We start from the raw sequence: 13,899 nt of genomic DNA on the forward strand, positions 1-13,899 counted from the left end.
AAAAAAAAAAAAAAATCTCTAACATAAAAGAACATATTTTAAACATATTCTAAAATCACCGCTTTCTGTGTATATTTGTATAGAGCAAAAGACAAAATCTTTCTGAAAGCTTATCATTCCTGTGTTTGACAAGGAGGCAGTATGGTTGTATTTCCCATTTTTACAATGAGAAAGAAAATGTAGCTACAATATATGAGCTGATGGCTACATTAATTAGCCTGATAGTGCTAGTCATTTCATAATGTGAGTAATAAAACTGAACATCACTGATATTCTACTCTGGACAATGCTAAAGCCATGATCGATTAAAAACTGAATTTTGAAAGTGGCCAGAGAGGATTTTGGTCATAAGGCCATGTACCCTAGACACACAAGGAGATCTCTGCCTAAATCTAGGCAAACTGTCTTGCATAAGGCCAGCAGTGTGTTTATATATTAAGTTGCTATGTATTCCAGTTCTTCTTTGTAGCATATGGAACTACAGCAATTTTTAGGACTTGGCTACTCTTGGCCAAGTAAAGTAGAAAAAGAATCATAATGTCTCACACAGATGCTATCTAGGAAAAATCAGTATTTTGCTGACAACTGTTGCAAAACGGGAAGTCATCGAGGTCTTTTTTTGCCATCGCTGCAAGTAAGTTACTCACGAGAGGAATTGCTTTGGGAAAACATAATAATAAAGTGGCAGAGATGCCAGGGCACATGACTTTACTCAAGCAGGAGGGTTTTCCTTTTATCATTGTTTGTTTATTCTGTCTAACCTTTGAACAATTTCAGTCCAGTATTTTATGCTGTCTTGGTCTATCACATTATAAAACATTTCAGGATGCTTTCCTAAAATGCCTACATTTATAACTGGGGAGATTTATCAGGCAGACCTAACCTTGGAACTCTGATTAACAGTGATGATAGACAAATATAAAAGAGTGAGAATAATATAGAAGCAAACATATTTCTTTCATTCATTTTTAATCTGTCACCTACCACTGCTCTGTATAAGCAAAATATTTGTGCCTATAAATTTAATTATCTGTCATTAGACTTACTTCATTAATTTTGTGCTCTGAACAGTATTTCACTTATTGGCTGTTCTTCAGCATCCTCTTTCATAAATGTTTCATGGCGAAGTCTGCATAGATTGCAGTGTTTGTTGAATAAACTCGATTATTAAGTGCACTGTTCTGATCTTTGCATAATAATTTGCATAACTACCGCCAGAAATAGATTTTTCTCTCCTAGGAATATATTTTGCAAAGAAAATTTTATGAATGTTAGATTTTACCTCTAGGCACATTGCAGTATTATTTTTAAATGGAATGTTTCTTTTTAAATTTGGAGCATGCGCTTTAAAAAGGCAATCTGTCATACTGTGCTATTAGTAGGATTTATGAAAATATAGTGCTATGGCTTGTTGACTCATCGTGTTGACAATCAGCTTTTATTCTAATGACTTTTTCTGCATTTTTCAGGGTGAAACAAAGATCCTAAAACTGAAGAATCTTCGACCTCAGGACTATGCTAATTATAGCTGCATCGCTTCCGTAAGGAATGTATGTAATATTCCTGATAAGATGATGTCGTTTAGGCTTTCCAATAAAACAGGTATGGAGCTATCCCTAGTAGTTATATGTCTATGGCTTTAATTTTTGAAAGAACTCTTTAACCTTCTTCTAGACAAAATTATTTCTATAGCATAGGCAGGAAGAAGTGCCTATCTTTTTCTCAGAGAAATCCAAAATATCTTCAATGTATGTTGAACAAGTATGTACAATTTATTTATATAATGTGTTCGTGAACAGAGCAGACACAAATGGTTGTTTCTTCAAATGTATCCGCAGAGGTGGCAATTAAACCTGTGTCATGAGCAAAGGACATCTTGGAGAATATTAGATTCTTGACATTCGAATTCATGTTCTAAGTTGTTAAAAGTGTTTTGTGATTCCAAAGCCATTTAAGATCCTTTCCCTTACTGGGTTTTAAATCAAGAAAAGTAATTGGATTGGTGCTTTTAGGGAAGTATTTTTGTAAAAGTGAGTCAGAAATTTTATAAAATGATTAAGATTACACTTCGAATGTTTGTGGTCAGTAATACAGACCTCAGATTATTTGCAAAGAGATGAAGAAGAAATTACTGAGAGTAAAGAGAGCACATAAAGGAACCGTGTTGTGTATGATTGCAAGTAAAGAAATGATTTCATAATGAATTAGTATTTCAACTGGTTTTAAAAATTCCAATATTCTGTGGGAATGATCCATTTTTACTTTTATATAATAATATCAAAATAAAGGGGTTGGGGACATAGTTCAGCAGCAGGCACGGTGCCTACCTGGCAAGCACAAGGTTGTGTGCTCAATATCCAGTACCAAATAAAATAAAGATGATTGAAGCCCACTTTGTGGTGTGCAGGCCTCGCTCCTGGCTCCGACCCCTGTGAGCTCTTGGGTTTTGCTTAGGAAGTCGTTGTACTCGTGTGCACCTTATTTGTTATTAGACTCAAAAAGTTGTAGGAAAGCATTATGGAGTGACACACACCAAGTAAGCAGAACAGAGTTTATGACTTCTTCCAACAAAGAGTTAACCAGCAACATCAGCCATCTTGTTTGTTGAGAAGAATCAATCTTTGGTTTTATTGGCAATTTTCAAAAAATAAAACAAATATGCTCACATGTGTTCCATTGAGTTCCTAAAATTCGGAAATGGTAATCTATTTTTCCATTTGTTCATTTATTCATCTGAAATTTTTTGGGCCCCTCACTTGAGTCAGAAATAATAGGTAGAAAAACACTGGCTAAGACGAAAAATTACTTTAAACTACACAAAGCATCAGATAAAACTCATCAGAAGGAACTATAAGAAAAATGTGGGGGAAAAGTAAACTTCATTGTTGAGAGCAGAAAATATTTGACCGAAATTATGTTGCAGAATAAAGGAAAATATAAAATTTTAGTGGACATAAGACTCATATCTTAATCATCTCATAACATTTTTGAGAAAGGAAAGGAGTTATTGAGAAAGAAAAATAAGATATCACCATATAACAATTGACTGTAGTTATCTTGTCCTTGACATGAAATATATTGTGAATTATTATAAATAATTTTATTTTGGGGAGCTGACCAGATAGCTCAGTGGACTGAAGTGCCTGCTCAGGCTGGCAAAGGGACTGGGTTTGATCCTGTGTGTGCCATGCCTGCTGGGCCTTGCAGGGTGTGCTGAGAGGGCCAGTGAGGCTGGGTGGTGGCACACACCTATAATCCCAGCATTTGAGAGGCTAAAAGCAAAAGAGTCACTAAGAGTCCGATCTTTGTAGTGAGATCCTGTAGACCCCGTAATAAATACATATTTTTAAAAATGAATAATTAAAATACAAATACATAAAAAATAAATAACAACTTTTATTTTTGTTTGTGCCAATATATTTTTGAGAACTGGGGAGAAAAATTAAAAATAAAATTGAATAGGTCCTATGCAATGGGTAAATGCATTGCAATAGAATGAAAAAAGTAGAACAGTAGAATTATTGTTACGTTGCAACCTTTTGCTTGAGCAATGCTGAATTAATTTTTTAAGGTTTTCAGATATATTATCTCAATTTATATTTATAACTACAGGTCACTCTTTATTGTGCTTTTTCCTGTTATCTGACACATAACAAAACAGCCTATGGTGAACAAACTGTTTTCACAGTTGTTTTGAGAATGAATTATATCAATAGATAAAAATTGTTTAATGACTATGAAGTGCAATGAATTTATGTTTAACATTTTTGTGCTGCAAAAAATGTAAGGCTTTCTTATTTCCCCAGATCTCACAGCTCATAACAGGTAGGGGCAAGGTTGTCCTAATGTTTGAAGGGTTATGTTAAAATGAAGACTGACAGCTCTTGAGTTTTCATATGTAGAGAAAAATAAGCTCAAAAGTTAAGCCAGTGTCTTTGTAGCAATAAATAAGGACCTCTTACTTCAAAGCTGAATGAGGAAGAGTATTATGAAAGTTTTCAGAGTTCCCAAAGTGGGTTGAAGCAGTCAGGTGATTATAAATCTTAGATGATTTTTAGCAAGTGTCAGCTCAGTAAACAGTCTCGACTGCCATTCCTCAAGTGGGCAAAGGACTGTTAGAAATGTCAGGGTTTAATTTTAGCTCCCAGGTTTTTCTTGCACGGCTTAGCTTTCTACCTGAAGTATATCTCTAGATTGAGTAAACGAGTGAAAACTATTATCCTCCTTTATAAATTATCTCACGGAAATCTTACACTGATTTCCATCACAAAGGGAATATTGGGTTGTATTAAAGCATGTGTTTGGAATGTATGATTTCCTGCCTCTTTGGCTCCTTAATGACTGCAGTCAAGCACCTGGAGTGGCGGACACTTCACCTGTGTGCGCTGAGATTGCTTCTGCCCTTGCACCATCTGGATGTGCTGATAGTTGGAAGGGTTTGTGCATTTCTGATAGCTAACATCAAAATTGCTCTCTGAGTACACCAGGAATAAATTAAGCATAGAGCACCTCTGTGCAAGTAGCTCTGTAAAAATGACAACATAAGAGCACAGAGATTAGCTTACTGCTCTTCTGACACAAGAAGAGGAGTGTAAGTCACTGTTGCCAACATCTATGAGAGATTGTGGGCTCTATACAAATCACTTCTATGTGAGATAGGTAAGATGACCATAGATTTAACTCTCACGGGCCACAGAGATAGCTTAGGGGACTAAGTACATGCTTAGGCAAATGCAGGGACTAGGTTCAATCCCCGGTACCACATGCTGCACAGGCCCCGCCCCCAGTACATGCCTGTAATCCCAGCACTGGGGAGGCTGAATATAGGAGAATCACTGAATCTGAGCTATGTATTGAGACCTGTACCAAATAAATAAGATTTAACTCTCAGTTTGCAAAGTTTCTAGGGAAAATAATAGTACAAACATTGTACATTTTTCTTAATCTCCTCTGTAATCCAGTATGTTTATGATAGTATCAGATTTTGAAACGATTTTCATAACTGAAATCAAAGAATTGACTAATTCTCTTTGGTTAAACAAACTTTCATTGCAGCATCTCTGTGGTCAAATAAATGTTTAATTTCCAATTAGTTTGGAGACGTGATTTATACAATGCTCCAGGTGCCTAGCATGTTAAAATTTAGACAGTGACTATTATGAGTAAGAACTCCTAAAAGTCTGAAGTGGAATATGTCCCTCTGGGGTAGTTTTTTGGGTCTATCTTGTGCCAACTGAATTAGGCTTTCTGACAGATGGACTGGGACTATGTATATGTTAGGTATTTGTTTTGGATAACAATAAAATGTCCTTATCAGACTAGACTATGTTTCATGACCCTCTTATATTTTATGATAAGAACTTTTGTTAAGAAAAATCAATTCTAGCAGGTTTTAGGAAAACAATGTTTAGGAATCACTTTAGAAATCATCTGAAGATTGACCAACAATGTTTTTCCCAGCTCATAATTTTATGTCAGCTGTAGAAAGTGTCCAATAATTTGTGGGGCCCAGTGATTGCTCAGCATGCTTTGAAAATGTGTCCTATCACAAGAGTGTCATAGTTTTTCTAACGGTCTTAAACTTTATCATGTCTGTTTATTTAATTCAAAAAGTGACATACAGTATGTGTTTATTTATTTCTTGTTATGCACAGAGACCAATTAAAAGAGCATTGCAGCAAGGTCTAGGGATTGAAGTTATCCTCCTTCCAATCAGAGAAAAATTCACATTGGCTCTTTATTAATGCATATATTTCTCACAGATTATTGAAATAATCATGATAGCATTGTGAACTTATAATCTACACAAAGACATGTGTATTTGGAAGTGATCATGATTAGGTATCTGATGGTGAATTATTTTAAATTTCTCAGGTTATGTGTATTTCCAACATGAGGGCACATAAGAATTATGATAAAATGGATCCCATTTATTGTAATGTATTTCAAGTACTTATAGATTGATGTCTCATGATTTTAAAGGCAAATAAGAATTAAGTAGGTTACCTATATTAGGATGAAAAACAATTTGTACCTACTTGAGAATTCATGATGAATTATATAAAGAAACAGGACAGGTGGGGCTAATTTTACTTAATTATATAGGTCCCTTGATTTCGCCTGCTCAACCTTAGCATTTATAAAAATTATCTAATTAAGATGTCTTCCTAAATGTACCTTACATCTAAAGAGCAAGTCATCACAAAGGGATTACTCACTGTAGAATTCATAGAAAGCTGCGCCCCTCCTCTTCCTTTCCCTCTTTTGCTTTTGCTTCTCTTTTTTCTCCTTCTTCTCCCTCCCTCACTTTTTCTCCCTCCCCTACTGCCTCTTCCTCCTTTCCTCCTCCACTTCCTCTTCTCTCTCTCAACCTACACTTAGTAAAAAGCATAGAAGATAAGGTTAGTGCCTCTTTTTTCTATGCCAGGCAATTCAATTATCATCTGTGAATATTATCTCATAGAATTCACAAGGATTTATAAAATAAGTGCCCATCAATTGCTGTGAACTCAAGTATACAAGGTTTTGTATACTCGGATCTATTAATAGCAATTCTATGTTTTAAGAATATCACTTATCTTTGCGTTATAAGAAATAAAATATTATTCTAGTTATAAAAGTTTTGGTAGCAGTGGGTATGAAACAGGATGCATAAATGCTAGCCTTGCAGGAGGCATTCACAGACAGAAGAAGTAGCAGGGGGAGTTTTGCTGTCACTTGCATCTGATGTTAACCTGCGCTGTTTTCCTGGGCTGAATGGATTTTTAGCTCCCCGCCTTTGCATAACCACCATAAAATCTAAGTAACTGTTGGAATCATTATTAGGCTCTAGGTACCTAGTTCACTAATTGTTACAGCTTAGAAGAAAGTATTGTCTAGTATTGTGAGTCTAGCAAACCTGACGGCGGCCTGCAGTATTCTGTTGCCATAGAGATTACCAGAAACTGGGAGGCTTAAACAGAAATAGTCTCACTGTTCTAGAGGATACAAGCGCAAGATCAAGGAGCTATCTGGGATGGCTTCTGGCAGGACTCTCTTCCTGAACTGTAGACTACTGATTTCTCAGCCTGCTCTCCTAGGGCCTTCTTTCCACGTGTGAATGGAGGGAGAAAACAGGGGGTGGAGTTCTAGTGAACCTTCTTTTACAAGTAAGGACATCAACCCTTTGCATTAAGGTGCCATTCTATCATGCCATTGAACTTTGTCTACCTTCTTAAAGGCTCTGTCCCCAAATACAGTCATACTAGGGCCCAGGGCTTTGACATAGGAATTGCGGGAGGGAATAGAATTCAGTCCGTAATAACACTTTCAAATTACTGAAATTGGTCTTTGCATTTAGGATGTTTTTTTCCTTTAAAATTTCATATATAAACTCATATTATGCTAAGGCAAAGCAAAAACAAAATGCACACATAAAAACAAACCAAAAAACGAAACAAAAAGAATCGATCCTTCCTTGGAAAACTAAAGAAAGGAAGTCCACGGGGGATACTTAGGGCCCTGTTGTGTTAATTCCACAAAAGTAAGAAGAAGAAAGCAACGCTAAATCAGGAAGGTCAATGAAAGGTTACTGAGAGACAAATACCACTTTTGTAATTGTATCACTATTAATTTTTAAAGCTTGGTCAAAATATTAAAATAAAGACATGCAAGATGTATCAATAAACTTGCACATTTTTTCCTGATTTTCATTTTTGCTCTAATAGTGAAGTCAACATATGAAATATAAAGAGAACCTACAGATTTTTCAACTTTTAATGCAATATAATATTATAAACATAAATACTTTAGCAGATTTGTTTTATCACAGATAATTCATGTATCCTGACCGCAGTATTTATTTCAGTGGATACCAATGGTTTTTTGGCGGAACCAGGGATTGAACTCAGATCCTTGCGTTTGCCATTCAAGCGCTTATACTACTGAGCCATCTCCCCAGTGGATACCAATGGAATACAACAGCTGTTATTAGAATATTGTTGAGAATAAGGTATTTTCTATAACTTAATTATGTAAGTTTTAAAATTCAAAAGTTTAAGAATAACATTTTGATCCTGGAATTTTAGGGATGTTAATTGGCTTTCTCCAACCTCATTTCAACTCTTTAAAAATGGGAACAAGTAAAAAATGTACATTATTTGGTTTTGTAGACAGTACATTATAGACATGTAAAACTTAGAAAGTATGTATGCAGTACCGAGTGTCTATAGGGTTGATAAGCCAGATACTGTAAAGAAAGAATACAGTTGATGTGATCAACTATCATGATGAGATGATAAAAGAAATCACAGAATGTTGGTAGGATATTCTGTTCAATCATTGATGAATGATCTTGAAATAAATTCATGATCATGGATTAATTATCAATGTACTACTTTTATCATATTCATATTGCCCACAAAAATCCTTGGATATTAGGGCACATCTTAGGTATATTGATAAGTGAGTTGTTACGGATTGTGAAGCTAACATAAAGATAAAATACTCATTTTTCAAAAAGGTAGCAGTTTATTAAGTAGGTGGAGAAAACGTGCAAGTTGTTTTTCGATTTGCCAAATGTTCTTTTCTAAGCATTGTGTCATCTGCTAAGGTCATCAAACTTGGATGGGTGTTATTCTCACTGATGTCACTTCAGAAAGGCGAAAACAAAGGATGATAAAGGCCGAGTCATTCAGGACAAGGTCATGGCCATTGTGGAGTTTCAACATTGACCTCCCCGAGGGAGTCCCCCGCACCCCGGGGCAGCCGAGGTCCGGTGGCGAACCTGTGCCATGCCTGCCTCAGCATGGCGTTTGCATCATCAAAAGCTCTCAAACGTCTGCCATCACTGACTAGGTTTTCCAAGACGTTGTTGCCATAGTAATAAGTCGTCCGGATTCCGTGGGGGATCCCTTCTATCCGTGCATTTTGTGGTCCTAGCAATGAACATTTTAGGTTTCTGGCCATGAAGCTTATTTTGAGACTATGAGATTTATGTAAAATACTTCCCTATAAACTCATCAATGTCCCGAAAGATTTCATAACACAGAAACTACAGATGGCTGAAAACACAGGAGGAAAATGTTTTGTTGAAAGGCAACGTGATGATAATTACTTCAAACTGTGCACAGTACTGAATTGCTGCCCGTGTCTCAACCTAACACAGATGCTTTGGACCATATCAAAAATTATGATAAATGGGGCTTCTAGATATTTACTAAAACCTCAGTTTTGAAGTCATGTATTTATTTTTAACATGCTATAGTATGCATAATACTCGTAAATAAAATTACTCATAACAAAATCTTAACCAAGCTCGAAGTATTTGTTTTACATTTGTCCCCGTGGGTAGAGAGTATGATGTCCTCAAATAAGTTAATGGGACTTTTATAATTCTAAGTGTAAGTAATTTGTAATATAAACTGCCTCTAGATTATGAATTTTAAATGATGGCTTAATTCTAGTCAAAATTTTACTTTTCTGGTGAAACTTCTGAAAATTATTTCATTTTATGTACGTACTCATTTGACAGAATTGCAGTTTATAATTTCTTCATGTCTTTTGAGCTTGTCACATGTATCACACAGTTTAGAATATATCCAGGATCACTCACTGAAAAATTTCATTTAATAGATTACTGGCTCTGATGACAGGTACACAATGATTTCTCTAAGTGTGTGTTGCTAGTTATGCTACATGTTCACTCAATATCCAGAAATAAATTATGTCAAAGAATTGCCTTTCAGATGAGTAACCATCCCATTTTGCCTTGGATTCAGTGGGGGGAGGGGTCTCAGGTGAACAGCTCGTTGTGCTGTTGTCTCATTATACATAGGACATTACTATTGTAGAAAAAAAAGTAGCCAACTGGTGACCTCTGGAACTCACGCATGTAGTTAAGAGAACCATTGCACAACCTGGCTGCCAATAATTGTACAAACATCACACTCCCCACAGCAGGTGCAGTCACTGCATCCTGCAGACATAGTGATAGGAAAAGTAAAGTATAAAATTTAAAACAAAGGCCTAGGGTCAGCACAAACAACACTGGGCAAGGGGACTGAGGGCGGGGAAGTCCACAAACTGAGCTGGAATTTTCTTTGAATACTATTTTCTTCTCTTGTATATTCCTTTTCAATACAGCAATCAGATATTTCTAAGAGTGGAAAAGACATTCCACCAGTGGTTCCACCACTGCTAAAACTGGACACTTAAATCTATGTTGAAGGTTTCAGCAATGACAGTCCCTGTGAAAGAGGCTTCGTGCTGACAGAGTGGGTGTGTGCTGGGCTGCTGAGCTCTTTCATTTTAAGACATTTCGAGTGTCAAATTTCCTGCAGAACTCTAGCTTATTACTAATACTGTACACACGGAATGAGATTGTACATTAAAAGTGCGTGACAAGTAGTAGGTTCTTTTATGGTGGTTGGCAAATTAAAGTGTCATTTGTAAATCAAGCAGTGGGGCTTTCTAAAATCTCATCTAGCCCATCCTCTTCCATTTTTTTTTTTATTGTTTTAGGTAGTAGAAACTCTCGATGATGGGTTTTATTGATGAGTACTTCTCAACAGAAATAATCATAGCTAAATTCAAACTATTTTTCAGAAGTTAAATATAAGCAAATACAAAAAGTTGTATAATCATTAAATGTGAATTACATTATTAATATAGTAGAGTATGATTTTTACATCAGTTTTGCTGGATTTTGTGCAGTTTTTATGTAATGTGCTATAGTTATTTCCATAATATGATCTAAATATATTTTTACTGTTTCTTCAAGTCAGGCCTTCCAATCAGTGTCAGGTAAATATAATTTTGTATGATTTTTTTATCGTGAGAGAGGAATTGTTATTCTACCAAAGAATATTGATACAATAGATTTTATAATTTAGAGTAGTGCCAAAAATCAGAGAAATATGTGTTTTCCTCCCTAATATTCTGATATGTTAAAATATGTGGGTTAAAAAAATGTGGGTTTTGGTTAGGCCTTCATGCCACCATATTGGTATTTTCAAAGCATCCGTATTATTTTTTATTTTTATGTATTTGGTACAGGGTCTCCCTATGCAGCTCAGTCTCATGGTGATCCTTCTGTCTCAGCCTCCCCAGCACTGGGATTACAGGTGTACACCAATACTCCATTCTTAGTGGCTGGTTTGCCCCGGGGCAGTGCTGGTGCAGCATGTGGTACCAGGGATCGAACCCAGGTCCTTGGGCTTGCCTAGGCAAGCACTTAAACCACTGAGTTATCTCCGTGGCCATCAAAACATCTTTTAAGTAGAGTGTTAATCATTGATTATCAGTGTAGCTTAATGTAACCCTGTGGTCACTGCTGAGCTAGAAATGCATGTGATCCAACTAGACATACTGTAAAAGATCCGCATTGGTTTTTCTGAGGTCTTTAACTAAATTTGAAAAACAGTTCACATAGAAGTCTGCATTAGAAGGATTCTATATTCAGTGCATTGCTCCAGGGACTACCATGATAAAAGAAGTTTGGGAGGCTCAGAAGTAATGGATGGACAGGTGGGACATCAGAGGTGCATTAATATGAACTCTTTGATTGTAAGTCTGCAAGGCAACATATATTTTTTATTTGATGTTGTGACAATTTTTTTCTAAAGCATCAAAATGATTTTAACCATTCCTTCAATTTCTGACTTCAAGTCCATTCTGAAGGAGACCTTTCAATGTATTTTTCTAGATAATGACATATTCTCCATGCTGCTTTAAAAAAATGTATTTAGTACGGGGTCTTCAGGGTCTCACTACACAGATCAGACTCATAATGATACTGTTTTTCAGCCTCCCAGGCACTGGAATTACAGGCACGCATCACCACGCCCACTCTCAATCGCCAGCTCAGTGCTCCCCGGGAGCGGGGCCAGCGTGGCTCACCAGAGATTGAACCCCCGGCCCCTGTGTCTACCTAAGCAGGCGCTTTAGTCTGCTGAACTGTCTGGCTGGCCCTTTCTTGCTCCTTTATTGCTATAATAAGTACTGCAGGGCTGAGGAGATAGCTCAGTGGCATAAGCACTGCCTGAAAATAGGTACTGCATATCCAGTTGTGTAGTTGCTTGTTAGGGGTTCTCAACACAGAAACCAGACCAAAATCCAATTATTCAATTTTATGAACCTTTCTTACCAGGCCCGGGATCGCTTGACCATACTTACACAGGAGAGGACAAACTGCGAGAGAGTTTTAGAAGTACAGAGGTTTTAAAGATAAAAACTGCATCCTGTTTGGCAAAAAAAATTGTCATTTAACATAGAACAGTACCTTGAGGGACAGCATGACCATTACTCAGTGTACATTTTTTCCTGGGAGCTTGGGCACAGCCTCCCGGCTTTGTTGTCCCCTTTAGTTTTCCCTTTTGTGGCATTTTAAGCATAAAAGAGTACGAACCTGGCACTGTCTAATTCTTGTTTAATGCACATCAGTGTACAGTGGTCTTGCTTACCATAGCAACGCTTTTTAGTTGGTTTTGTATAGTTAGAAACATTTTGACCTTTACTTTGATTTATTTTGTAAGCCTCTTCTGCTAACTCTCGGTCTATTGATGATTTATCGATGGTACACTGAGCCTCCTTGCGGTCTTACAAGGAAGCAGTCACACAAAGTTGAGCAAAGTAAATTTTTACATTTAGTTTTGCATTGACTCATTACATTAGTTTCACATTAATCCTTTACACTGCTGAATTGCACTACTTGAGCATTTTGCTAACCAGATTATCCAATCACATAATGTCTAGTGAATCTGGAGTAAAGCCTTCAGTATCACTTTCAGATAAACCCACTGTGAATTAAGAATTTGTTCCACATAATTTTGAATTCCTGCTTTTTTTATTTGAAAAGAATGGGCATTATCAAGATTCTAGGAATGCAAAAATGATAATAAAAAGAATTAAGATGTGTTTCATACATGTGCCACCTTCATACAAATCATGTAAACAGCACATGGTACAAACATGTAGTAATTAAGGTATAATAATTGACCCCAGGAGTAGGATTTCTGGCCTACATAGATGTGACGGGTGTACAAAGCTGCTCCTGAGGTTTCTGCATGGGAAGCAATGTGAGACAGATGTTATCTTGAGCAAGACATATCGCCTGCCCAAAGAAAGGCATGAGCTTTAGTCGCCCAAAGTAAATCATGTTGAGGCAGATAGCACTCTGCTTAGCAGCTTCAGCAATGCCAGTCTGTTGTATTTTCTTCAAAAGTTTGTACGTTTGAAATATTCAAAGTCGGCAAATTTACATGGTTGGACTTTAACAATATGTGAGGGATTCCATAAAAAAACTTGTTAAATATTCACTGCAAATTAAAATATGTATTTTCAGAGTGAAGAAAGAAAAGTCAGACACAACATAAGATAGATGAACAAAGCTGTTTTAGAAAAACAGGCAATGCAAGATGGGCTCTAAGTACGTTTCTCTAGGATTGGATCTACTGACAGGGGTGGATACTGCAACTCTTATTTTACCTTTATAATTCTTTTGATTGGGAGTACTTTCTACGTAAAGGACCTGCCTATTGGAATATTGTCTTCTGATTTCAAATTTAAGCACAATCTGATAACAACTGTCTTCTGGAACCAGCACTTTGGAATCAGCAGAGAAAAGCAATCACTTTAACATCCACAAGGAATTATAACACTGTGAGCTGTACAATGATATGACCTGACATCTCAGAGAACCTGAAAATTCAGTGGCTAGGCACCAATCTGCACATGAAATGTGGAGTGTTTCAGCTAAACACTAACTATGAATGCAGGTTTAGAAAAGCACTGTTTTCTACACAGATCCAGTGTTGAATAACAGTACTATGGAGCTAGCATCTAAACTGCCAGAGAACTAACCAGGAAAACTAAGTCATACAGCTATTAAGTATTGAAAAAAGAAAATAATTTTATATGTAA

At 36.4% G+C, this 13,899-nt stretch overlaps 1 protein-coding gene across 2 annotated transcripts in view; it reads left to right on the top strand.

The window, feature by feature from the left end:
* Mdga2 (MAM domain containing glycosylphosphatidylinositol anchor 2) overlaps positions 1–13,899 on the top strand; it is an 883,696-nt gene that overhangs the window by 563,333 nt on the left and 306,464 nt on the right. For both annotated transcript variants that reach the window (XM_004638774.2, XM_004638776.2), the window contains exon 5: positions 1,470–1,602. In XM_004638774.2, the coding sequence (XP_004638831.1) occupies positions 1,470–1,602 (133 nt within the window). The remainder of the gene's footprint in view (positions 1–1,469; positions 1,603–13,899) is intronic.

Source organism: Octodon degus, unplaced genomic scaffold (assembly GCF_000260255.1).
Source record: "Octodon degus isolate 3935 unplaced genomic scaffold, OctDeg1.0 scaffold00102, whole genome shotgun sequence".
NCBI classification, from domain to species: Eukaryota; Metazoa; Chordata; class Mammalia; order Rodentia; family Octodontidae; genus Octodon; species Octodon degus.